The sequence below is a fragment of the Podarcis pityusensis genome (assembly GCF_964106645.2).
Source record: "Podarcis pityusensis genome assembly, chromosome: 3".
NCBI classification, from domain to species: domain Eukaryota; kingdom Metazoa; phylum Chordata; class Lepidosauria; order Squamata; family Lacertidae; genus Podarcis; species Podarcis pityusensis.
The window spans coordinates 1,642,452-1,668,217 of NC_138026.1; the positions used below are offsets into that span (position 1 = coordinate 1,642,452).

At 47.8% G+C, this 25,766-nt stretch overlaps 1 protein-coding gene across 10 annotated transcripts in view; it reads right to left on the reverse strand.

The window, feature by feature from the left end:
• The window catches only part of RUNX2 (RUNX family transcription factor 2), a gene marked incomplete at its 5' end in the record, with an annotated part of 232,070 nt that overhangs the window by 133,533 nt on the left and 72,771 nt on the right, over positions 1–25,766 (reverse strand). For 9 of the 10 annotated variants that reach the window (XM_080997414.1, XM_080997416.1, XM_080997411.1 and 6 more), the window contains 2 exons: positions 5,392–5,548; positions 24,623–24,942. In XM_080997414.1, the coding sequence (XP_080853540.1) occupies positions 5,392–5,548; positions 24,623–24,942 (477 nt within the window). Of the gene's footprint in view, positions 1–5,391; positions 5,549–24,622; positions 24,959–25,766 lie in introns of those variants that run through there. The other variant, XM_080997412.1, reaches the window with a different exon arrangement.

The window sequence follows — 25,766 nt, forward strand, 5'->3', positions numbered from 1 at the left end:
CGTTTGAAATGAATCATAGAGTTGGAAGGGACCCAAGGGCCATCTAGTCCAACCCCCTGCAATGCAAGAATCTCAGCTAAAGCATCCATGACAGGTGGCAATCCAACCTCTGCTTAAAAACATCCAAGGAAGGAGAGTCCACAACCTCCCAAGGGAGACTGTTCCACTGTCTAACAGCTCTTACTGTCAGAAAGTTCTTCCTGATGTTTAGTCAGGAACTTTCTTGTAACTTGAAGCCATGGGTTCGAGTCCTACCGTCCAGAGCAGGAGAAAACAAGCTTGCTCCCTTTCCCATGTGACAGCCCTTCAGATATTTGAAGAGGCCGATCATATAGCCACTCAGTCTCCTCTTTTCCAGGCTAAACAGACCCAGCTCCTTAAACCATTCCATATAAGGCATGGTTCGATCGAAGTGGCAATTTGCAACTCACCACTGCTCCTGGACTGAGTCACCTGGTAAAAAGATGAGCGGCACATGCAATCTGCCTCTCCCCATCCCTACTCACTTTCTTTCACTCCTTGCCTCCACTGCAGCATCCAGGGGGCCACATCAAGCGGCTGAGACAAAGATGTAGTGGCAACAGGAAGCTGGAGTAGGGAACAGTTGGGCAGACCTCCCTAACTAGATAATGAAGCTGAAAGAGTCTGTGGACGGGAGTCTTTGGGGCTGCCCAAAGGCTGCAGAATGCACTACCCTTGGATGCTTGCATGTGCCTGGTCCTTTTCTGGAAGTATTGCAAAGCTTTCGAGTTAGTCTGATCTTTGGTTGCCAGGGCAATGTTTTCAACTGCGCGTGAAGTTCTAGCTCATGTTTTATTTTGCCTTATTTTCATTTTCATATTATGCATGTGTTTCATATTGTTACCTGCCCTGTTCCAATAAATAGAAACGTCTACTTAGCCCAGAACATTCTTGCTATGTTTATAGCACATGAGCTCCTGTTTACTACTACTGTTTCCTTTCCTTCTATTTTAAGCAGTGCTATAAAAATCCATCATTAATGATAACTTTTTCTTTCGTGCTCTCTGCTCTGTGTCTGAGAGACAAGTCTGGACCAATTTCTCCATCATGCCTCTGGCAGCAGAATGGAGCTAGCATTTCAGATCCTCTACCAAATCCCGGCTGCTTCAAAGGAAAAACCCTACTTTCTTCCGTTAAGATCATAAGAAATATAGGAGGAGGGGGTCAGCTCTGTTTGGACATAATTACACTTCATCAAAAGAAGCTTTCTTCATCTTCCATGCGTGAAAAGTCTGCAAGCAGTTAAGTCTGTCTCTCCCCCCCCCCTTCTTTCTTTCTTTTTTTAATATAAAAATTGCTATTTGGGAAAGTAGCCAAAACTTGGAAAGCCAATATAGTAAAACTTTGCACATACCCTTTGTTATCCTTTGAAGTTTCTTAAATAAATATGTTGAGAGTTTGTAAAATACACTATCACTTTTCGTAAATTTTACTCATTGATCACAGAAAGCTTCTCATCCATGGGAGGTAAGAGTGAGGGAGACTCGCTGTGATTTTTTTATATACTCACTTCATTTCCTACTGTTTAATAAATGTATATCATAGGTTTCAAATGAGTTTTGGAGCAGACAAGGGCTACATCAGATTTCTGTTCTTTTCCAGCACCAGTCTTGTGCTGTAACTACTGTACTCCTGTTGCAGGCTATCTTGAAATAGATGCCAAAAAACCTTCAAACTCAATCAACCAACATAAAGACAAAACAGAATTTTAAAACAATACATTAAAATAAGAAAGGGAATAAATATTTTTTATCAAATTATCTGTGCAATAGAAGTGTTCTTTATTATATAGCATTGAAATAGATTTAAAAGATTACATGATTGGCCACATTCCTAAAATAAAAACCATTCACTGGGAACAGCCCTTGCTAAATAACTTTTACCAATTATTTTTTTTAAAAAAATTATTTATTGAATTTATATACCGCCCTATACCCTCAGGTCTCAGGGTGGTTCACAAATGGTTAAGATAGTAACAATGACCCCTCTGATTGGCCAGAACCGTGATTCTGGCTCCTCTCACAGATTTGCATTTATGTTAATTACATGCCTCAGAAAAGCCTGGTTCCTATTTTTGCACAACTTGTTTTGTTTTTAAATGTGGTTCTATAGGGCACCACAGAGCGAGTAGTGGGCCAAGGTGGCCAAAGGACCCCAGCCCCTGGGCTGAAGCAGTAGCCTTGCCCGGCCAGAGGGAAGGGAAGGGTCAGTCTTTGCCCAGCCAGGTCAATTTTGCATGCACTCATTTGCAAGTCAGATCCAATCCATTGCAGCACCAGTATATGTGGACTTCTCCACTTATCTAAGTATTTAAAAATTTAATGCTTATTTCATCTCAATGAATGTATTTCTAAACATAGCTTATCCTAAAATATTCATTCTTTACGCATTTTGGTATACTTTTGAGCCAAGAACTATATCACAAAATTAGGAGGAATTCACAATCCAAAGAATACTACATATGTTCTATAATTATATGATTCTATGTTCTGATCTGTGTATTAATTTGGGAGGTGAAAATGAAGCTCATTTGCTTTTTTAAAAAATCATCCTTCACTGCTGCTTTAAGGAAGGCACAAGAATACCACATGGTGCTATCTCCCAGCGTAAAAATCAGAACGAGTCTGCTGTCAAACCCTTCTTTCCCATGCTGAGACTTCTTGGGTAACAGCAGAACAAGCAAGAATCCAAGTCTGGAAAAAGGTTTTTCGGTTTTTCCTGCCTGAGAGAGAAATGGGATGGAGCAATCCAGCTCTGCCCGGCTAGCATCACATCAGGATGCCAAAGATTTATTGCGGTGTAAGTTGTTGCTTGTGCTACAACTGACAAAATATTGAACAAATTAATATATTTTGACTTACTTAAACCTCATATAGCTAGCAAACTCATTTTGCTTTGGGGATTTCTGTATTTTTTAAAAATGTAAATCAGCATTGTTTCAAACATCTATTTAGTCACTAATTTCAATTTTGAAGCAGTTACAGGGATTTTCAGTGGAAATTCTCTTCAGTCTTTCTATTGCTATAAAAAGTTTTTACGACTGGAGACTAAATTTCATATTACAGAGAGATCTTTAAAGGGCAGATGAAACTTCAGAGCTGAATCTTCTGGGAACTAGAAAGTCATATTCATTTCCATTCTAAAGTAAACAATACTTGATTCTCACTAATTTAGCAACTGTACTATGTATGGAACCTGATCCAAAGTTTATTGAAACCTGCAACAGCTTTTCAGTCTCAGTAAGCACTGGATCAGACAGACCCAATGCTAAATAAAAATAACATAATTTTAGAGATAAGCAAAATCTCCCCACCTCAGTTTGGAATGGGCTTGGAGGAAAAGCATGCATTTTTCTGAGAGGTGACCTAAAATTTCAGAAAATTTGGGACATTCCATTCTTCGACCATAGGAGCCAACTCCTAGGGGCCAAGGACGCTTTGCCCCCCGCCATACAATATTTGAGGAGTCAAGCAGCCCCCAAAGTTGATGGACATTGCCATTTAAATGGGGTGTGTGCTGCACACCTTGTGGTCGACTATGTGGGGCAGGGCTTACCTGGGCCTCCCCAATATTTTATTCAAGTTGGCACCCTTGTCTTCAACTGTCCTTTTGTAGCTGAACATCCCCCATTTCCTGGTCTTGGAAAATCACTATCTCTAATTTTAGCTTTTGGAGTTGCTTTGTTTTTTGGTTTTTTGTTAATATGTATAGTTGCTATTCAAAGTTCAGCCCCCTTCCCAGGTCCCTAGCAATTAAATCTCTCAGAAGGGAGAGATGCATCTTGCTTTTAGGCACACATACAAGACAATGCACACTCTTCAATACAACAGCACACAGCACACAGCCTGCTGTTTCATACACAGTGGCTGCTGACGTTAGAGGTTTCAGCATCATGTCATGGTGATAGGTGATGTCTCTGGAATGAGAACAATTGTGTCCCTATTTTTGTCTGTAGGGTGCTGTTTAGGATGCCACCCCATCAGCATGTCCAGCTTTCCATGCAGGTGCTCTCCCTCTCTGATAGGTGCCCCTTCTCCCTTCCTTTGGCCTAAAACTTCCATTTCTAGCAATGGAGTAGAGAGAGCACAGCGAAGAGAGCTGTTACCTGGCTCTTTATTAGGCATGAAAGCATTGCCAGCAGGAGGTTCCCTGGGAATTGTAGTTTATCTGTGCTTCTGGACCTTTCGCAAAGGAGCTCAAAGTCACAGCAAATTGTATTTCCCAAGTCTCTTTATGCTGGGAACCTTTTGCTGGCAAGGCTTTGGGGCAGGCCTCCCCATCACTGCTGCTGGAAGACATATTGTAGAGAAAGAAGAAAGGGTGGGAATGGCCCAGGCTTATTTACAGGTGAAATTAAAATTCAAGGGGATTTTGGTTTGGATTGCTAAAGCCTTGTTGTTTTTTAACTAGGGGGCTTCATTTACAAACATCCAACCTAATCCTGAAACTAGGCAACATCATATTAAAATGCTTCCTGCAAGAGCCTGGGCAGCTGCTTCCCTATAAAGACTAGAATCTCAGAATCCTTTGATGCTTCCTTGAGAGAGAACTCAGGTAAATATGCTGAGGACTTGGCTGCACAGCTAAGATGAAACATATTCTTTTTCTCAATACCATTAACTTTAAAGTGAACTTCATTTGCCTCTATTCCACAACAGAAATTCCTTCATGCTTCTGTAAAGGTAAAGGTAAAGGTAAAGGTAAAGGTAAAGGTAAAGGTAAAGGGACCCCTGACCATTAGGTCCAGTCGTGACCGACTTTGGGGTTGCGGCGCTCATCTCGCTTTATTGGCCGAGGGAGCCGGCGTACAGCTTCCGGTTCATGTGGCCAGCAGGACTAAGCCGCTTCTGGGGAACCAGAGCAGCGCACGGAAACACCGTTTACCTTCCCGTCGAAGTGCTGCCTATTTATCTACTTGCACTTTGAGGTGCTTTCGAACTGCTAGGTTGGCAGGAGCTGGGACCGAGCAACGGGAGCTCACCCCGTCGCAGGGATTTGAACCACCAACCTTCGGATCAGCAAGTCCTAGGCTCTGTGGTTTAACCCACAGCGCCGCCCGTGTCCCTTCATGCTTCTGTACTACCACCCATTTGTTGGTACCAATAAAATTAGAACTATTTTGAAATATTTCTTTCCAAAATTCAGATATCATAAAAACAAGTAGTTTGGGTGGGGCATGTGTGCTTTGCACCCTAGAATGGCAACGTAGTCTGAATAAATACAGAATTTTGCAAACCAGCATTTATCTTACAAATGAAAGGCTGAGCATGATTTGTTTATAAAATAATCAGTATTTTTGTGTGGAAACATTTTCAAATTGGGGCTTTATATTTGTTGATAGAATAAATGCATAATAATAAAATGATGTACCTCTTCCGCTTCTGCCAACGAATCTCAGGTCATTAAAGCGTGCCACTTGATTCTTCATTACGGCAGACGCATTCCTCAGCTCTGCAGAATAATTTTCATCATTCCCAGCCATGACTGTGACCACTGTGCCATCAGGGACTTCTCCTAAAGCCACCACCTAGGGCGATAAAGACACAATAGAGTTATGTGGCTTCAATCTCAAACCCACCTATGAATTTTGAGATGAATTAGGACATGCAAATCGTGCAAAGAGTAATCACAAATACCAGCGTTATCTCTCACTGTGGTGTGTGAGCCCCCCTTCCTTGTGCTGAGGGTCAATGTCTATAGTGGGAAGCAAGCTCTATACATGTAGACTCCCTTCAACATGTGGAATCTGGCATCCACATCAAGGTGGAGGAAGCCCACATGCGTCCTGCACTCCCAATTACAGATCCCTCCAATGCATGGATGGTCAGAAACAGGGCCAACAGAGTTGCCTTGGCGGCAGCAGGACCAACCTGGAAAAGTTCTAGAACAGATAATTAACCAGTCCATCCATGTGCATGGGGGGGGGGGACACTGATCACTAAGAACCAGCATGTCATGCCAGATTGACCTGTTTGCCTTCCTTTGACAGAGTTATTAGCCTTCAGGGAAATGCTCTAGACATTTTAACTTCAGTAAGGCTTTCAGCAAGGTCCACAATGGTAGTCTTGATGACAAGCTGGTAAAATATGGACCATTCATAAGTGCATTCTTAGCTGGTTGGCAAACTATTCCAGGTATGTTAGCCACTGGTTCACATCAACCAGGAGAGAAGTAACAGGTGAGGTGCCACAGACCTGTCCCAGACCTGGTAATGGTAAGCATCTTTATAAATAATTTGGATGATGGAATGGAGGGGATGCTAATCAAATTTTCAGATGACACCATGAGCAGGATAGCAAATATATCGGAAGAAAGAAGAAACAGGACCCAAAAGGATTTTGACATGATTTTGAATTGGGCCAGAGCAAAATGAATTTCAACAGATATAAATGAAAAGCTCTGCATTTAGGCAGGAAGATTCAGATCCAAAAATAGAATGGGTGATTCCTGGCTCAAAAGCAGTGCATGTGAAAAAGATCTGGGGCTTTTAGTAGACCACAAGCTAAACATGAGTCAGCAGTGCAATGCAGCAGCAAAAAGGTGCAATGCACTTCTAAGCTGCATCAACAGAGACCCAGTGTACAAATGGCAGAAAGCGAGGATGCCACTTCATTCTCCTTTGGTCAGACTTCAACAAGAACACTGTGTCCAGTTTAAGAAAGGACATTGACAGACTGGAATGTGCCCAAAGTCAGGCAACCAAGGTGGCAAGTCCTACGCGGAAAGGTTTAAGAAGTTTGGTATCTTCAGTCTGGAGAAAAGATTATTAAGAGGCAATTGAAATAGCCATATTCAAATCTTTGAAATGCTAGCACTTAGACAATGAGCCACTTTTAATTTCCAGTGCTCATGAGACAAGGACTTCAAGAGACAAGGACCAGTTAATGGGTTCAAATGACGTGGTGGGGATAGTTGTAGCTTTAAGAAATATGATTTATTCACTCATTTACACTTGAGTTTACGTGGAGTCCAAATCTTGCAACACGGTCATCTCATGAGGGGCTTTCCCCCCACAGCAGTGCTGCACTCAAGGCCAAAGCAACTCTTCTAACCCTGCTGTTCCTATAAATTAAGCCTCTTTTATTCATTTGCCTTCTAATGGTCAGTTCTTTTGACGCTCTTCACATGCTAAACGCTGATGCTCAGAAGGAGGTCCACACATTCCAATACACATGGATCTTGATTACATTCTCAGGAGTCTGGCACACAGTCTGTACACATAAACACTAATTAAACAACTCAAACCTGTTACATAATCTCCTTCTAATACGCATTGAGATTGTCTTACAACTGTTTAGTAGCAGAAGCACGATCTTCACAGACTTAATAATAATAATAAATTTTATTTATATCCCGCCCTCCCCAGCCGAAGCCGGGCTCAGGGCGGCTAACAACACTAAAATAGTGCAACATTATAAAAACATCAAAGAATTAATTAAAATCAAAATTGATGGCAACCATAAACTAAAGTATTGTAAAGATTGCCAAAGGAGGGAGTCAGGCTGCGCCCTGACCAAAGGCCTGGTGGAACAGCTCTGTCTTGCAGGCCCTGCGGAAAGATGTCAAGTCCTGGAGGGCCCTTGTCTCTTGTGACAGAGCATTCCACCAGGTTGGAGCCGCAGCCGAAAAAGCCCTGGCTCTAGTTGAGGCCAGCCTAACCTCTCTGAGGCCTGGGACCTTCAAGATGTTTTTATTTGAAGACCGTAAGTTCCTCTGTGGGGCATACCAGGAGAGGCGGTCCCGTAGATACGAGGGTCCTAGGCCGTATAGGGCTTTGAAGGTTAAAACCAGCACCTTAAACCTGATCCTGTACTCCACCGGGAGCCAGTGCAGCTGGTATAGCACCGGATGAATGTGATCCCGCAGCGAAGACCCCGTAAGGAGTCTCGCTGCGGCATTCTGCACCCGCTGGAGTTTCTGGGTCAGTCTCAGGGGCAGCCCCACGTAGAGCGAGTTACAATAATCCAGTCTGGAGGTGACCGTCGCGTGGATCACAGTGGCTAGGTCAGGGCGAGAGAGGTAAGGAGCCAACTGCTTAGCTTGGCGGAGATGAAAAAATGCCGCCTTTGTTATAGCTGCAATCTGCGCCTCCATGGAGAGGGAGGTATCGAAGATTACACCCAAACTCTTAACGGACGGTGTTATGTAGTGTAGTTTCACCCTGGGCCAACAGGGGGATACTGTATATAGTTTTCACTCAGGTCTGTAGATAGTTTTCACTCAGGTCCGCGGCAGTTATTTTAGGCGGGAACTCTGGGCTGTTGTGGTTACAATGTTGACAGCCGGCTGCCTATAAATACAGGCCGGCTGAGCTGTTCGCAGTTAGTTCTATTCCAGCTTACCATAATAAAGAGCTACTTGAAGAAATCGCTGTGCCGGCTGCTATGTCAACCCACCACCTAACACTGGCGACGAGGATGGGATTGATGGACATCAGAGCACAGCCAGATGCGGCCAGCCTCTGAACTGAGCTGAATCACTGAGCTGAATCACAGAGCGAAATCACTGAGCGAAATCACTGGGCAGAACCAATTCAGAGCTGACTGTTCTGGCTAGAGCACTGTGTTCCATCCATCGCCCTTCACGCCGGCATCGGAATCATGGCTTCACTTGTGCCTCTACCGCCGTTTGCGCCAGCCTCTGAATCATGGGACTCCTACCTCGCTCGGTTCGACTGCTACCTCCAAGCCAACGAGCTGACAGAAGTATCACAGGAGCGGAAGCGGGGCCTATTCCTCAGCCTCTGTGGGCCTGAGGTGTTTGAGACGGCCCGAGCGTTGGTTGCGCCTGAAGCAGTCCAGGCAACACCATGGGACACGATCCAAGAGAAGCTCCGCAACCACTACGCACCAAAGCCGTCCAAGATTGCTGCCCGCCATGCGTTCTACCACCGGAACCAGGCAGAGGGGGAGTCAATCAACAACTACACCACCGCCCTGCGACAGGCTGCAATGCACTGTGAGTTCCGAGACTTAGACGATGCCCTGATGGATCGAATCGTCTGCGGGGTCCGGGACATCCATCTGCAACGGCGCCTCCTAGCCAAGCCAGACCTCACGCTACAGAAAGCCATTGAGGAGGCTGTGGCCTCAGAAGCTGCTGAACGCTCCGCCCAGGAGATCCGCAAGTCCAGCAGCCCGCGTCTTGCTAGGGAGCCAGTTCCGGTGCATCATGAAAAGGCCAGCAGTGAGGAGGCATCCTCCAGTGAAGACGATGACGTGCACCAGACAAAGCGGGAGCGCAGGAAGTTCCAACAGAAGTCCAAGGGCCAACCGGAATGTGCTGGCTGCGGAGGCAACCATTCCCGTGCCAAGTGTCGATTCAGAGACGCCATCTGTAGGAAGTGTTCCAGAAGGGGCCACATCGCTAAGGTCTGCCGATCGGCTCCGTCTGACACCCCCCCTTCATCGATTCGCAAGTCCAAGTCTTCACTCCAGTCTGCCAAGGAAAGTTGTTTCGCTCTCACCAACTGCCGCTGCCCGTCTGGAACCACGATTGGCCAAACCGACTTGCCTACGCGACACAAGCTGAACGTCACGGTGCTCATTGAAGGAGCTCCATGTGACATGGAGATCGACACCGGGTCTGCCCTGTCCATCGTGTCATGGAGCACCATCAAAAGACTGGTACCCAGAGTGTCCAAAAGGCAACTCGACTCTCACCGCGTACACCTGAGAGACTACCAGGGAAACGACATTCCCGTGGTAGGCGTTGGCCGGTTCCGGATCGCCTTCAAGGATTTTTCGGGCCTGCTCCGGTTGGTGGTGGTCGAAGGTCAGCGGCCAAGCCTCCTAGGGCTAGACTGGTTTGATGCCCTCGGCCTGGAAGTCACCGGCATCAACTGCATCTCTAACGCAGAGACTGAGGGTCTGGTCAAAGACTTTGCCGAGGTTTTTGACGGCACCTTGGGCCAATATACAGGTACGCCCATCTCCTTTAGCCTTGATCCACAAGTCGCCCCCATCAAGCTAAAGCCACGCCGGGTTCCCTTTGCTCTCAAGGCTAAGGTGGATGAACAACTGGACAAACTGATCGCCCAAGGAGTTTTGGAGCCGGTTGACCACGCGAAGTGGGAAACCCCCATCGTCACGCCTGTCAAGCCAGATGGGTCGGTGAGAATCTGCGCTGACTACAAGTGCACGATCAACAAGGCACTTCAGCAGCACGCTTATCCGGTTCCTGTTGTCCAACACCTGCTGCATTCCCTGGGTGAGGGTAAGGTCTTCGCTAAGCTGGACCTTGCCCAAGCCTATCAACAACTGCCAGTCGATGATGCCACTGCTGAAGCCCAGACGATCGTCACCCACCGGGGGGCTTTCCGTTGCCGCCGGTTGCAGTTCGGGGTGAGTGTGGCTCCTGGCATCTTCCAAAGCCTTATGGAGCGTCTCCTGCAAGGGCTTCCGGGCGTGGTACCATATTTTGATGACGTCTTGGTGTCTGCAGACTCACACCAGCAGCTGTTCGAGCGCCTCCGTGCCGTGCTGACCAGGTTCCAGGAGGCCGGGCTCAAGGTAAAGAGGGAGAAGTGCCAGATCGCCGTTCCACAGGTAGAGTTCCTGGGCTATCTTATCGATGCCTCCGGTCTTCATCCAACCACATCCAAGATCCGCGCTATCCAGCAGGCCCCCACCCCAAAGAACAAAACGGAGTTGCAGGCATTCCTGGGGCTGCTGAACTTTTATAACATGTTCCTGCCCCACAAAGCCACAGTGGCTGAGCCTCTTCACCGACTCCTTAGCACTAAGACGCCTTGGGCCTGGGGTCATCGGGAGACGGCGGCCTTCAACGCGGTCAAGGCTCTCCTTTCTTCAGACAGTGTGCTGGTACAGTACAGTGAATCCAGGCCGCTGGTCCTTGCCTGCGACGCCTCACCTTTTGGCATCGGTGCTGTCCTTAGTCACCGTTTTCCAGATGGAAGAGAAGCACCGCTCGCCTACTTTTCCAGGACACTATCTCCGACGGAACGGAATTACAGCCAGCTCGACAAGGAGGCATTGGCACTTGTGGCTGGAGTGAAGAGGTTCCATGAATACCTCTATGGCAGGACTTTTGACCTCATCACTGACCACAAGCCACTCCTGGGCCTCCTCGCCGGTGATCGTCCAACTCCACCGGTCCTCTCACCACGCATGCTGCGATGGACTGTTTTCCTGGCTGCCTACCACTACCGGCTCATCCATCGCCCGGGGAAATCGATGGGCCATGCCGACGCCCTCAGCCGTTGCCCTCTTCCAGCATTTGTGGAAGACCCGGCTCCAGCTTCATCGCTCCTTCTGATTGAGGATCTTCCGGCAGCGCCTGTATCGGCTGCCACTGTGGCCTCCGCATCTGCCCAGGATCGCACCATCAGCCGGGTGCTCAACTGGGTGTGGAGGGGGTGGCCACAAGGGCCTTTTGCATCGGAGTTCCAGCCCTTCGCAACCAGACAACATGAACTCTCAGCTCATCGTGGCTGCCTGCTGTGGGGAGACCGCGTCGTGATTCCCCAGGGACTCCGTCAGCGCGTCCTGGAGGCTCTGCACGTTGGCCACCCGGGAATTGTCAAAATGAAGGCGTTGGCTCGGTGTTACGTCTGGTGGCCTAATATGGACGATGCCATCACTGCCTGGGTGTCCGCCTGTCAAGCGTGCCAGGAGTCGAGGCCTGCACCACCGGCAGCTAAGGGACACACCTGGGAGACGCCAAAGACACCCTGGTCGAGGGTGCACATCGATCTGGCTGGCCCCTTTCACGGCCGGACCTTTATGGTAGTGGTGGACGCCTATTCCAAATGGCTGGAGGTCGCCCTGATGCCCTCCACCACTACCGAAGCTGTCATCCGGGTGCTGCGAGGCCTGTTTGCAACGCATGGGTGTCCTGATGTCCTTGTCTCTGACAACGGACCGCAGTTCACGTCAGGCACGTTTGAGCGGTATCTTTTGGGACTGGGCATCCGCCATGCCCCAACGGCACCTTTTCATCCATCCAGCAACGGGCAAGCGGAAAGAATGGTGCGCTCGACAAAAGAGGCACTGGCGCGCCTGGACCGGGGAGACTGGCATGAGCGGGTCGCCGAATACTTGTTCGTGCAACACATCACCCCTCATGCGGCCACAGGGAGGAGTCCTGCTGAACTGCTTATGGGCCGCCGCCTCAGGTCACCGCTCGACCGGCTACACCCAGACTTTGCCGTGGCTGAACCCCCAGGCTGTGCCAACGCACCACGGTCATTTGTCCCAGGAAACCAGGTCTTTGCCCGGAACTATGTGGGGGACATCCCTTGGGTGCCAGCCACAGTAGTGGGAGTCACTGGACCTCGCTTGTACCAGGTGGCACTCGAAGACGGACGCTTGTGGCGACGGCACATAGACCAGCTTAGGCGCAGGGTTGGGGACTTGGACACTACCGAGGTGCCCCCAACTGCGCTTGCGGCTCCAGAAGAGACACGTACAGATGGCGAGGCCCCACCTACACCTCCCTCACAAACTGCCAGCGTGGAGCCGAACCAAGCCGTTTCAGAACAGACTCAGACCACTCCACTTGCGGAGGCTCCACCCACAGCAGCGGATCCAGGGGAGTTGGTTCCAACGCCACCTAGGGTCGCACCACAGCCTCAGCGAGAACTGTGTGGCCCTCCGGACTTGGCTACCAGTCCCCGGCGGTCTGGCAGAGTTTCCAAGCGCCCAACTTATTTAAAGGACTATGTTGTTGGACAGGTATCACTGTTGGTCTAAGTATGGGAAATGTAACCGATATGCTTTTGTGCTTAATTGAACCATTACGCGTAGTGCTGTATATAAGGAAACCATTACGATTGTAACTAACGCCTTATCTCGGTGGGGAGGGGTGTTATGTAGTGTAGTTTCACCCTGGGCCAACAGGGGGATACTGTATATAGTTTTCACTCAGGTCTGTAGATAGTTTTCACTCAGGTCCGCGGCAGTTATTTTAGGCGGGAACTCTGGGCTGTTGTGGTTACAATGTTGACAGCCGGCTGCCTATAAATACAGGCCGGCTGAGCTGTTCGCAGTTAGTTCTATTCCAGCTTACCATAATAAAGAGCTACTTGAAGAAATCGCTTGCTATGTCAACCCACCACCTAACAGACGGTGCTGGCACTAATTGCACCCCCGCAAGAGATGGGAGTTGCCCCCTCAATCCCATATCGTCCCGTCCCAGCCAGAGGACCTCTGTCTTCGAAGGATTTAACTTCAACCGGCTCCCACGTAACCATCCAGCCACAGCCTCCAAGCATCTGATCAGTGTGTCTGGGGCCGAGTCAGGATGGCCATCCATCAGCAGATAGAGTTGGGTGTCATCAGCATACTGATGGCAGCCCAGCCCAAAACTCCGGACAAGCTGGGCGAGGGGGCGCATAAAGATGTTAAAAAGCATCGGGGAGAGTATCGCACCCTGGGGCACTCCACACACCAAGGAGTGGCGGGATGACAGTTCCCCCCCAAGCGCCACCCTCTGTCCCCGACCAGAGAGAAACGAGCGCAGCCATTGAAGGACTGTGCCCTGGATCCCCACGTCGGCAAGGCGGTGGTCCAGGAGTTCGTGATCGACCATGTCGAAGGCTGCTGACAGGTCTAGAAGAATCAGCAGCCCCGACCCGCCTCGATCCAGCTGCCTGCGGAGATCATCTGTTAGGGCGACCAGAGCCGTCTCGGTCCCATGACCAGCGCGGAAGCCGGACTGGAATGGATCCAGAGCCGATGTTTCATCCAGAAACCTACCAAGCTGTTCAGCAACCGCTCTCTCAATCACCTTACCCAGGAATGGAAGATTCAAAACTGGGCGGTAATTGGATAGATCTAAGGGATCTAATGATGTTTTCTTTAAGAGCGGACGCACCACTGCCTCCTTCAGTTCCCCTGGGAATGACTTGGCTGAGTGTCAGGCCTAATGAGCACAGCAGCTCATCCCCAGCAGGTCTGACCCCATGAATCAGTTGCTGAGACTGAAAGTCCCCACCTCCCCACAACTGTCTAAGTCCCCTCCTCTGCAGGGCCTTTTCCAAGCAATCAGAAACTATGTCTGTGTGCAGCCTACCTCTCCTCCACCCATTTCAGCCCTCTTCTAGTTCTGGGAGACAAGAGGGGAGGGGAGCTGGTTGCAGCAGGAGGGGGAGACACCTGTGACTCTTCATCTGGCCTGATTCATCTCTGCCTCTTGGCCTCCCTCCTCCAACCCACCTGCTTCAGCTTCAGCCTCTGATTCTGGACTTTTCTCCGCCACAGACTCTCCCAGCTCACTAAACCCGTTACTTCTTCAGCTTCCAACACCTCCTCCCAATCTTCTCTCTCTTCCACCTCAGACCACTCATCAACATCCTACCACCCAGGCTCTTAGCCTTCTTCCTTTGGTGGGTCCCAAGCTGGTTCTTCCCACCATTCCTCTGCATCCAACAAGTCCATGACAATACTCTTATCACATGATTAAATATTTTTTATTTCCAATGAATACTTTTTAACACTCTAGAAATATGCAGATTCCCCCATCCCTAGTAGCTGATTAAAAGCAGACTACAATATCATTGCAAAGTGCACTGAGAAGCAAAAACCCAGATGACTCCAGTAGTGAATATTAACCTATAAATGTATCTGGAGGTGAATTTGTTTTCAATTCTGCTTTGAGTTCAATTTATTCATGCCCGTGTCTGTGTTTTAGCCACACCACACACCTCTGAGAATCCATGACTCCAAGGCAAAACTCGCATTGGCATAAATGGATTCAATATTAAATATCCTAGAATCAACTCAGTTGAGGCAAAAAATAATTAACACAAAAGAAATCCACATTCGGCATAGAGGGAATCAGTGCGCCTGTATCAACCAATATGTCAAATCAGTCATTAGTCTGAATGTTTATTTGCCAGAATAGAAACTGAAGACACAATCCGCTTACAGCTTCTCTTTACACTGGAGTTTGTATGCAGGAAAGTTCCAGAAGGATTGTGCCCATTATTGAATTAAGAAAAAATCACAGTCAGGCAGCCTGAATCTAAGTGGTGAATGAAGTTGCAAGGGTGCAACCAAGGTCCAGTGTTTCTAAAGCCAAAGCAGCCTGCAGGACGCCATGACCTGGGACAGTAGCAATGGCCAAACAAGCGTGCGTTGCAGTCGTGCGACCTGGAGCTAAGCCATGGCTTGGCTTAGTGCTACAGGGAGGGTTTGTCTCCCCCATTCAAACCACAAGCAGGAAGCAAAGAACAACCCCTGGTTACATCGTCGTTTGTTTGGAGCCTAGCTTTGCACGTAGTGCTTAGGCAAGCCGTGCCTTATCTCCCAGTACCAGAACAGCAACAGGAGCAAACTGACTGCATTTATTTAATTATTAAATTTATATATTGCCTTCCTCCCAAAGGAGTCCCGGACAGCAATTTCCTAACTGTGGCCCAGTGTGCTTGTTGAGTTATCATCAGCATTTAACTCTTATAGTCTGTTTCAGAACTTCAGAGGAGAATGCTCCAAATGCCAGCATCTATGAACAAGAAGGAGGAGCCTGCTGACTCGGAGGAAACGCATAGGTCTGCTGCATTACAAAAAAGATTTGGGAGGGGAAATCCTAAGGAGGGACCCCCCAAACAGGCTAATGGGATCTGAGCCTGCTCAGTGGGCAGGGAATGTCAATTGATTCTTGGGGGGAGGGCTGAAAAATGGGGTAGATGGAATGGCACATCCTGGGAAAGGGTCTGGCTGAACGAGAGTCTTCCATACCACAACGTTCTGCCGCAGGTCTCGATTGTGCACATTCAAATGTTTATGTAATTGTTCGGATTATTTTATGTAATTAAAATTATTTCCAGATTATTTTAATTGTTGCCTTGCTTTTATGTAATAAATTGAAGAAGTTTTTGTAACATATATTATGGAACTTATTTCTGTTTTTTCTTGTTCTTTTATCATTTTATATTGTTACAGGAAATTTGAGAGATGCATCCAGTGCTGGCATGAACAGAAGGAAGCCTTAAGCAAGGAAATTCACCATCTCCTACGCCCTAGAACATGTTCTGGAAGGGGCTGCCCTCCCCTTAAAGGAGCAGCTGCACAGCTTGGGGAACTTTGGGATCCATTTCTGTCACCGGAGCCATAAGGAGACTCAGTGGCACAGACTGCTTTGCATCAGCTTTGGCTGGTGGCCCAGCTGCAACCCCATCTCAACAGTGAGAGTCCAGCTTCTTTTCTGTTCTCCGGTAACCTGTAGGTTAGATTACTGCAATGCATTATACATGGGGCTGCGTCTGAAGACAATTCGGAAACTACAGCAAGTGCAGAATTCAGCAGCCAGGTTATTGACTGGGACCAGAGGGTCTGTGCCTGCTATACAGATTCTGGCCTCACTGCACTGGCTACTAATCAGTTTCCAGGCTCAATTCAAAGTCCTGGTTTGGTCCTATAAAGCTTTATGTGTGCATGTATTATGTGTGTGTCTTACACACACACACACACACACACACACACACACACAGGAAAAGGCAAGCCAAGAATGTGGAGGGGAAGTGTCATAGGCTCAGCTCTGCATAATGAAAATCACGCCAAAGCATGTGTTCAAAGGCAAGCACTTCCTAAACTTGAAGTGTGTTTGAAAGGAGGAGCCTGCAGTTAGTCAGTGGCAAGGGAGAGGCATTGTACATATGTCCACAGGTACTTTTCTTCTTCAGTTCTTGTACTGAAAACAAATTCCTTGGCTGAGTCAAATTAAGCCATTACGAAAACAGCCAAAAAGAGACTTTCTTGCCTGGAACAAGAAAGTCATAAAAAGGACCTTGATTGTGTGAAGATTTGTTGAAGGAAGGAAGAGGAATGATTCTTGCATGGAAGTAACAGAATTGTCTGTTCTCTGGTTGTAGTTTGCTAGCAATGAAAGTAAATGCCATGGATAATTTCTAAACAACATAAAAAGAGCCTACTGGATCAAACTAAGCATTATTGGCCAGCATTCTGTTCTCACAGTGGCCATCCGGGTGTCTCCAGGAACCCACAAGTGGGACATGAACTCTCCTACTTGCTAAACCCAGCATATCACTGCAGATACCAAGGGAAGCGCACAGCCATCCTGATTAGTACAGCAGCCATGGTTAGCCTTAACCTCCATGGGAAGTCCTGGGGCTTTAATCTACATGGAAGATCACACGCAGGGCCGTCCTAACCACAGGCACTAGGGGTGCAGGGAACCCGGGCGCTGGGCTCTCAGCGGCGCCAGGCCGAGAGTCCGGGGCCCGAGAGTTGGAGTCTGGGGAAGAGCCCGCCCATCAGTCGGAGTGCAGCGGCGGGCGGCTCTGCGACGCGGGTTTGGGGGAGAGTGAGCCAGTGAGGCAGTCAGGCAGCCAGCCGGCTCTGCCCTCCTGCGCACCTGGGATTGGCATAGGGCCGAGGAGAGGCCCACCCAGCGCATGCTGCTTATGCTACGAGGCGCCCGGCTTCGCTCAGTCGCCGACACCTCGCTTGGGACCAATGTTCTATAAATGTTGAAATGTGCACATATGTGTATTAATCTACTTGAATTGTTGTGTAGCTTGTGCTTTTGTCAGTTAGAGCTACCCATTTACCTGACATTTGGTTCACTTTCTACTTGTGGCACATTTGAATCTGGACTGAGTTGTCGTCCCCCCCCCCCCACTGCTCCCCACAAGACAAGGCCACTGGACAGCTAGACTTTGTCCTTAGCTCAGACACAAGCATGCCTCCACTGATATCTCTGAACTCTTGGAGTGTGGTGCTTTCTTCAGTGATGATTGTAATACAAATGGCCAGTTCTCTGCTGGCCTTGCTGCTACTTTGCTCTTTTCTGAGGTTCCCTTTCCCAAAGCTATCCTGCCCAGTTATGCACTGCCTACCTCAAACATGATTTGGTCTTATAAAACAGGGTAGAATGAACCAGGATGAAAAACTGGATTTACTATTACTGTTAACTATATTTGTATGGTCGCCCAATGAAGTATATGTTCTGAGTGACTCACAATACAGTAGAACCTCAGTTTTCAAGTGTCACAAGAGCTGAACGTTTCGGAACCTGAACGCCCAAAACCCAGAAATAATTGCTTCCGTTTTCGAATGCGCCTCGAATGCACCATTGAAATTCATTTTTTCTAATTATCTAATTTCCAAAGATGCCATGTCATAAGTAGTTGTGTTTTTTCCATGCAAAACTTTAATGGCTCAGGAGAAAGTCTATGACAAAATGAACAAGCTTCTTAAAACTTTCAAATTATTGTTTAAAAAAGGATAATTTCATCCAGCTAGCCTGGTAACCAATTTGGTTAAATTCAGGCCAACATGGCTTGAAATGACCAAAGTGTTTACCCTGAAGAGCTCCAGATGTGAACTGAAAGTAGGGTGTCATGTCACTGGGAAGTAATACCATATAAATAAAAAATATCATAAAAAGATTATTTGGACTAGAACAAGAATAAATCCTTCAAAATCTCTTTTAAGGCTATTACTATTTGTAATACTGGAATACATTTCTATAAAAATAGCATCCATAATCAAATTTAATTACCCTAAAATCTTCTGTATTAAAAATAACTTCTTGCCTAGCTATGGCCGAAAGTACATTTAATATTTTTCTTTAAAGTGTAGCACCTCCCTGTAGCTTTAAAAAGAGCAACATGCCTACACTATGCTTTGTTCGATTTAGAAATGCATGTGTGCCTACAATTTGTACACCAAATTTCAGCTTGAAGCTACTTAAACCAGCTGAGTTATAAACTCTGAAAACTGGGGGTTAGGTGGAAATGCTGACCTTTAACTTCTGCAGTGCTACTGAATAGCTATACCCACCTAAATGTATTTTTTTGCTGCTGTTGCTATCTTAAAAACATTTTGCTAGTATTACTGTTTTCAGAGTCGGCAAAAAGTTTAGACACAATTTTCTAATAATTCTGACTACAAATCCTTCAACCACTTACTTTCATATAGTCCCACTGACTTGGTAGGCCTCTCTCTCACACATACACACACTCCCTCTCTCTCTTATTTGTGAATGCTCAGTTAGTGACCATACAAGATACAATAAAACATTACCAGTGGGTTAAATGGGTCCAGTCCCACCATACAGAATGAGTCATGCCATGGGAATCTGATGGGAAGAGGTGGCCTCAGCTTAGAATGGACTTCATCTACTTCACCTGAGCTGTGATGAGATACTGCTCCAAATTTCAGCAGCAAGTTTAAGCCCATTCAAAGCAAATGCTATATATAAACACTTTGATCTGGTCAATGTAATTCTTAGGTCAATGTGTATTTTTATTAAGCATTCTAAATATATAAGATTACTTTTAAATTAGTGACAAATTTGAAATACTCAGATGACGCAGATGCTAAAGCAGAACTGTATGCAATTTCAGTTTCTACAATTAAAACCAAAATACTTTACAAAAATGAATGTACGTCATTCTGTACATTGTGTATCTTTCTATGCAATTTTCAACAGGTGTTTTTTCCTCAGAAGATAAATTAGGAATGATATGCAATGATATGCAAGGGATATATACTAAACACATTTGTAAATATATATTGGAGGTTTCAGCACAATCTTCCTACAAATCACTTGAGAGGCTTTTATCAGTGGCATCTAGGAAAAGCATTTACCAGGTTCTCTCTCCCTGCCTGCCCTCTCACACCCACCCACCCCCAGCACCAGATTTAGGGCGGTATGGGAGGGTCTTCTCCCCAGGGAGCCAAGCCGGGGGGGGGGGGAGAGGCAAATATATATATATATATATATATACACACACACACACACACACACACACACACACACACACACACACTGGGGGGAGGGGAACACAGCAAGACGCATACCCCTAAACATCTAATGGGAGAAGAAACTAAAAGAAAATTTGAAAATTGTTTCTTCTCTAGTATGGAGAATCGTCAGTTCCATTGCTACCCCTGATGGCAGCCTCATTTTCTGTCCCGGTGTTTCCTGAGTCTCAGACAGAAGTGAGCGTTTAATGTGTGAAGTAGGAGTTGGAAGTAGGAGGGAGGATGTTAGTGCACACAACCTCATGCCAATGTGGAACTTACTCTGAGCTGTGAACTGTGTAATACGAGGTAATGCATGTTCTTTGTACTTTTGTCCATTTACTGTATTTATTTTTCCTGATTTGAACTACAAAATGGTGATTTTCTTGAGTCAAAATGAGAGTACCCCTAAACATTTTTTTAGAAAAAAGCACTGTGTATATATATAAGCTGCGCCCACAAATAAGCTGCTCCCTTAAAATTCGGCAGGCACTCACACCCATTCTGTTTTGCCGTATGTCTGTTCCAGCAGCGATATTGTAAAAGCCATTTTTTGTAAGGTCGCGAATTTAAGCCGCACTTCACGGTCGGAATTTGGGGGGAAAGTGTGGCTTATATTCGGGCCGATACAGTATATATTTAAAAACCTGTATTTATACAGGTGCCTACTCAAAGCACCAACAGGAACTATTGTGAAAATAAGAAGTATTAAGGTGGGGCACCAAATTTTGTTCTTGTTTAGGGCACCCTATTACCAAAGTCCACCTCAACCAACACCATGTGCCCTCATTTACCTCTAGTGCAACACCATGCTATAAACAAAGTACACTGCTCTGTCACATTATACAAGTGAAAGCTCTTTCTGCATGCTATACAAAGATCAGGAAAATGTTCAGGGCACAGGTCAGCATATTTGACACCTCAGTCCTGGCTGTTTATACCAGCCTTCCACCCACATGGTGCCCTCCAGGCCTTTTGGTCTACAGCTCCCATCAACCCTGATCATTGGCTATGCTGGCAGGAGGTGATGGGAACTGCAGCCCAAAATATCTGGAGGGCATCTGGATGTTGCAACAGGAAGGTATCTATTGCATACATATAAGGCACAAACCACAGTAGCATCTTTATGCAGTCAGCACTGAATTGAGTCACCCAAGTTAACTGGTGCAAGTATGAATACCTGACCATGGGCAGACATGTGATTTATGGGTTTTTTAAAAAAAAAAAAAAAACCAAACCTGTCCTGTTTGTCTAAGGGATATATTCTTCATACATATTGCCTGTGCCCATGCATTTCAAGATTTCTTTTGGAGGCTGCCTTCAAAACACTTCAGAACTGAGCAGACAAGCATATATTAATTGCAATGGGATATAATGCTTGCCTCTGTGCATTACAAATCCAACATCAGTGTAATTTAACACTGATCAAAAGTACAATAAAAACTTCACCCTTTCCTATCAGCACTCTCTGCGAATGAAAAGTATTAAGAAGAACTGACACGGTTCTTGAGAATGTTGGCAGATGTACAAGAGAAAAAAAGGACTCCCTGAGAGAAAGTCTACTTTTCCAAGGCTCTATCTCAACTTGCTATCTGCAAGCTGCATCATGTAGAGCCAAGACAGAGAACAATAATGATCACATCTGAGGCACAGATCTCTCGCAGTTTATGAAGAAAGATTGCAGATTGCATAGTAGGCTGCTGGCGAGTTCAAATAACTGGATTCTGCTACCCTCCAAAAAGGGGTGGGGAAGCAACCTTCAATAACTTTTTCAATCACCTTGTAACAAGTGTCCAGTAAAAACAGGTTACCTGGAGGAATCCAAAATTCCATGGACTGTTTGTTTGTCCATTGAATTTTGAACAAAGTATAGAACTTTACTAAACACTAAAGCTATTCAACAACAGTAGAATGCATGGCATATTACAGCCATCATCAAAACTGAAACTACTGGATTTCCAAGAAACCTACAGCTGAAAAAGTCATTGTTTGTTAGAGGAGGGGAATCCAGCAGACTGAATTTACCTTGTCAAATTTCTCCACAGCTTTAATAATGTCTTGTTTTCCATTTACAAACACAGCACCATTTCCTGCACTGTGTGAAATGTACAGTCCATTCTCTGGAGAATCATCATCTATTTATTTATTTATTTATTTATGCATACCCCGCCCACTCTGGGCGGCTCCCAACAGAACATTAAAAATGTGATAAAACATCAAACATTAAAAACTTCCCTAAACAGGGCTGCCTTCAGATATCTTCTAAAAGTCAGGTAGTTGTTTATTTCCTTGACATCTGATGGGAGGGTGTTTCACAGGGCAGGTGCCACTACCGAGAAGGCCCTCTGCCTGGTTCCCTGTAACCTCACTTCTTGCAGTGAGGGAACCGCCAGAAGGTCCTCGGAGCTGGACCTCTGTGTCTGGGCTGAACGATGGGAGTGGAGACGCTCCTTCAGGTATACTGGGCCGATGCTGTTTAGGGCTTTAAAGGTCAGCACCAACACTTTGGATTGTGCTCAGAAACGTACTAGAAGCCAATGTAGGTCTTTCAGGACCAGTGTTATATGCTCTTGGTGGCCACTCCCAGTCACCAGCCTAGCTGCTGCATTCTGGATTTATGCATCCTTCTGTCTGTGCACGATTTTCAACTGAGGGTTAAGTGTATGGCTATTGACAAACGCTAAGGGAAAGGGCTTGGTCCTGAGGAAATGGTTGGATTGATTCAATTTACATTCCCTGTACATATACCTGATCCCTATGTGCCACTTTTAGATTTTTTAAGTTATCCACTGCTGGGACAATAAATGCCTTGGGATGTCCCACTGTGGAAAAAATGAGTAAAATTTTTGCAAATATAACTGAGTACTGTAAAGTATGCACAAGAAATCAAAGTGGAAGGGAAAAGCACTCTACCTTTCCTAAAGTGAGAAGGGTGTGAGCATGTTAGCAGAAAATTAAAAACATTCCTGATTTAGATCTGGGTGGTACTTAACTGATGTGTGAACCTTCTAATAATACAGCCTCTGTTTCTCCTGGCAAATCCAGCATCTTCTGGGCAAACACTTCCTAATTCATCCAGCAGGAGTCCAGCACAATCTCCCACAGGAAAAAGGAAGTGCCCGGCTCCCCCATTTTTCCATCTTTAGACGCTAACCCGTAGCCCATCCTTTCTGCCACTCTTTCAAGGCCCTTTCATCCTTGTTACTCAGTGAATCAAGATACCGTATTTTTCGCTCTATAAGACGCACCCGACCAAAAGACACACCTAGTTTTTAGAGGAGGAAAACAAGAAACAAGAAAGAAATGCAAAACCTCTTCAGCGAAGAGGGAGCGCTCCTCCTTCTTCGCTCAGGAGGCTTTGCGGGGCTATCCCTGAATCCAGGAGAGCAAGAGGGATCGTTGTGCACTGATCCCTCCTGTTCTTCTGGCTTCAGCGACAGCTGCACAGCCTGCATTCGCTCCATAAGATGCACACACATTTCCCCTTACTTTTTAGGAGGGGAAAAGTGTGTCTTATAGAGCGAAAAATATGGTAATTCCCTATGTGATGTATGTACGTTTCGACAATTTCCAAACAGAACTTTAAATCTTATACTTTGGACTGATATACTCAACTGCAAAAAGAAACTTCCCACAACTGCAAAAAGAAACTTCCCACAAGAAGTTCTGTTAAATTCTTTTTTTTTTAATCTAGTGCATCAAAAGTAACAGCATAACGCAAACACCCAATTTCTATCGGTGTGTATATATATATATATCAGTTGAAATAGCTTTAGAAGCTGTAAGTAAGGGAAAGATGTCTAGTACTGGAAGTTTGAAACATATTAAAGGAAACATGGGGGGGGGGCTAAACCACCACTTTCTTTCATTCTGAAAAGGGTAGCTCAAATGCCCCCCCAAGACCCTGCCTGATGTTTTTGAGGGTATAATTGACCCTGATCATCAATTAGATGCAACCAACGTTTGTGGTTAAGCTGGTTATTAGCTGAGAGATTTGGAAGATAACTTTGTATGGCTAGGGATATTTTACTAAAGTGGGGAGTTGCTGTATTGTCTCTTACAGTCTGAGATGCTTTGTCATCAGTGGGGTTTAAGGTGTCACGCAATAAGGAGAGTGTATGTTATTGGGGAATGCTCTTGCAAGTAGCGGTGGACTGCTATGGCTAAGAGTGAAGTGACCAGAGGGGGTTGATTGTTAATGGAGAACTGACAAAAATATCAACAGGGATTCTAAATATGGTGAAAAAGTGAGTGCCCACTGACTTCAGTAAGGTTTATTCATAAACAAATAAGTTTGGGACAGAGCCATTATTGTTAGAGTTATCCAACACCCCTATAAAATCCCCTTGAGGGTTAACCATAGGGAATAGAGGGCTCCTTTTTGTGGGATATGTATGGATCTATACTAAGTAGCCACATCCATATGGATATATGGCAGTTGTGAGTCGGCTGCTCCAGGTTTGTGGAGAGGCAAAGCTTGTGTGGCTTGTAGTTCAGTGAAGCTGTTTGTGGTAAAGGTCGCGGAGCAGCGAAAGAGGTAGGAAAGTTGAGGGACGGGAAGGCTGCCGCCGGCGAGGAAGTGGGACGGGGACCAGAAGAGAGCCAGAGCGGGGAGGGGGCGCGCCCCGGGCGGAGGGACCGAGACCCCGGCAGGGCCACCTCCGCGCGCCCCGTCGAGGCTTCGCTTTCTACCCCGGGCGCTGACGGGGGGCCGCGCGGCTGCTCTCGGTCCGAGGGGAAGCGGCCGAGAGGAGCAGCTCCGCCAGGTGAAAGAAGCACCTGAGGAGGAGGAGGAGGAGGAGGAGAAGGTCCGGCGGGGAGCGAGGCCGGGCCGGGGCGGGCGAGGGCGTCTCGCCGGCTGCTCTTACCTTGAAGGCCACCGGGAGCGTCTTGTTGCAGCGCCAGTGCGAGGGCAGCACGGAGCACAGGAAGTTGGGGCTGTCGGTGCGCACCAGCTCGGCCGGGTGGTCGGCGATGATCTCCACCATGGTGCGGTTGTCGTGCGGGCGCAGCCGGGGCACCGTCGCCGCCGCCTCCTGGTGCTGCTGCTGCTGCTGCGGGTGCTGCGGGTGCTGCTGCTGCTGCTGGGCGGCCGCCGCCGCCGCCACCACCACGGGGCTCACGTCGCTCATCTTGCCGGGCTGCAGGCTGCTGGAAGGCGGGCTGAACCTCCGGCTGGTGCTGGGATCTACGGGAATACGCATCACAACAGCCACAAGTTAGCGCGTTGGGCAGGGGGCTCGGGGAGGGGGCGCTGGTCCGTCGAGGCGGCGTCGGAGCGGGGCTGGGACGGAGGAGAGCGGGAGGAGAGCCGGCCGGGGCCAGCCAGGCGGGAGGGGACGGGGGAAGCCGGGCGGCGAGGGCGGAGAAGGGCTGCTGCGCTGCCGGGGAGACCCTGGCGCGGCGGCGGCGGGGCGGGGCGGGGGGTCCCCGGGCTGCGCTCCCAGCGCCGAGGCTCCCGGCAGTGGCGGCGGCGAGTCTCTCGCTTCCTCGCGGCGCTCCCAGTCTCTCTGCTCGCTCGGCCACCTCTGGCCGCCGCCTCTTCGGCGATTGCTACACGTTTGTGTCCCCCCCCCCCGCCGCGCCCGCTTGATTTCTTCCTTGGCGGGGTGGGGGTGGGCAGGGGGTGTGATCGGGGTCTCTCGGCGAGGCGGGGAAGGAGCTGCCAGAGATTTCCTTCTGGATCGCCCAGCGCGCCCGGGGCGGGGGGGGCACCTCGGCGGGACAGGCTCGCTCCCCTCCCGGGAGGTCTTCCCCCGCCGGCCCCCCTCCGGCCGGATCAGACTCAAGATGCCAGAGCTGCTCGCGTTTTCCGGTTACTGGTTGTTTTGCCGCTTCTGCCCCGGGGGAGGCGGGGGGGGACCCGGCTCGGCGGCGAAAAGCGTCTTCGCTCGGCCCGCGGAAGCCGCGCGCTCTCCGGGTGCGGAGACGCGGCAGTCCAAACAATCCCGCGGCGGGCAGCGACTGCAGACAGCGGCCGGGAGGGAGCGAGGCTTCCAACTTCCGACTCCC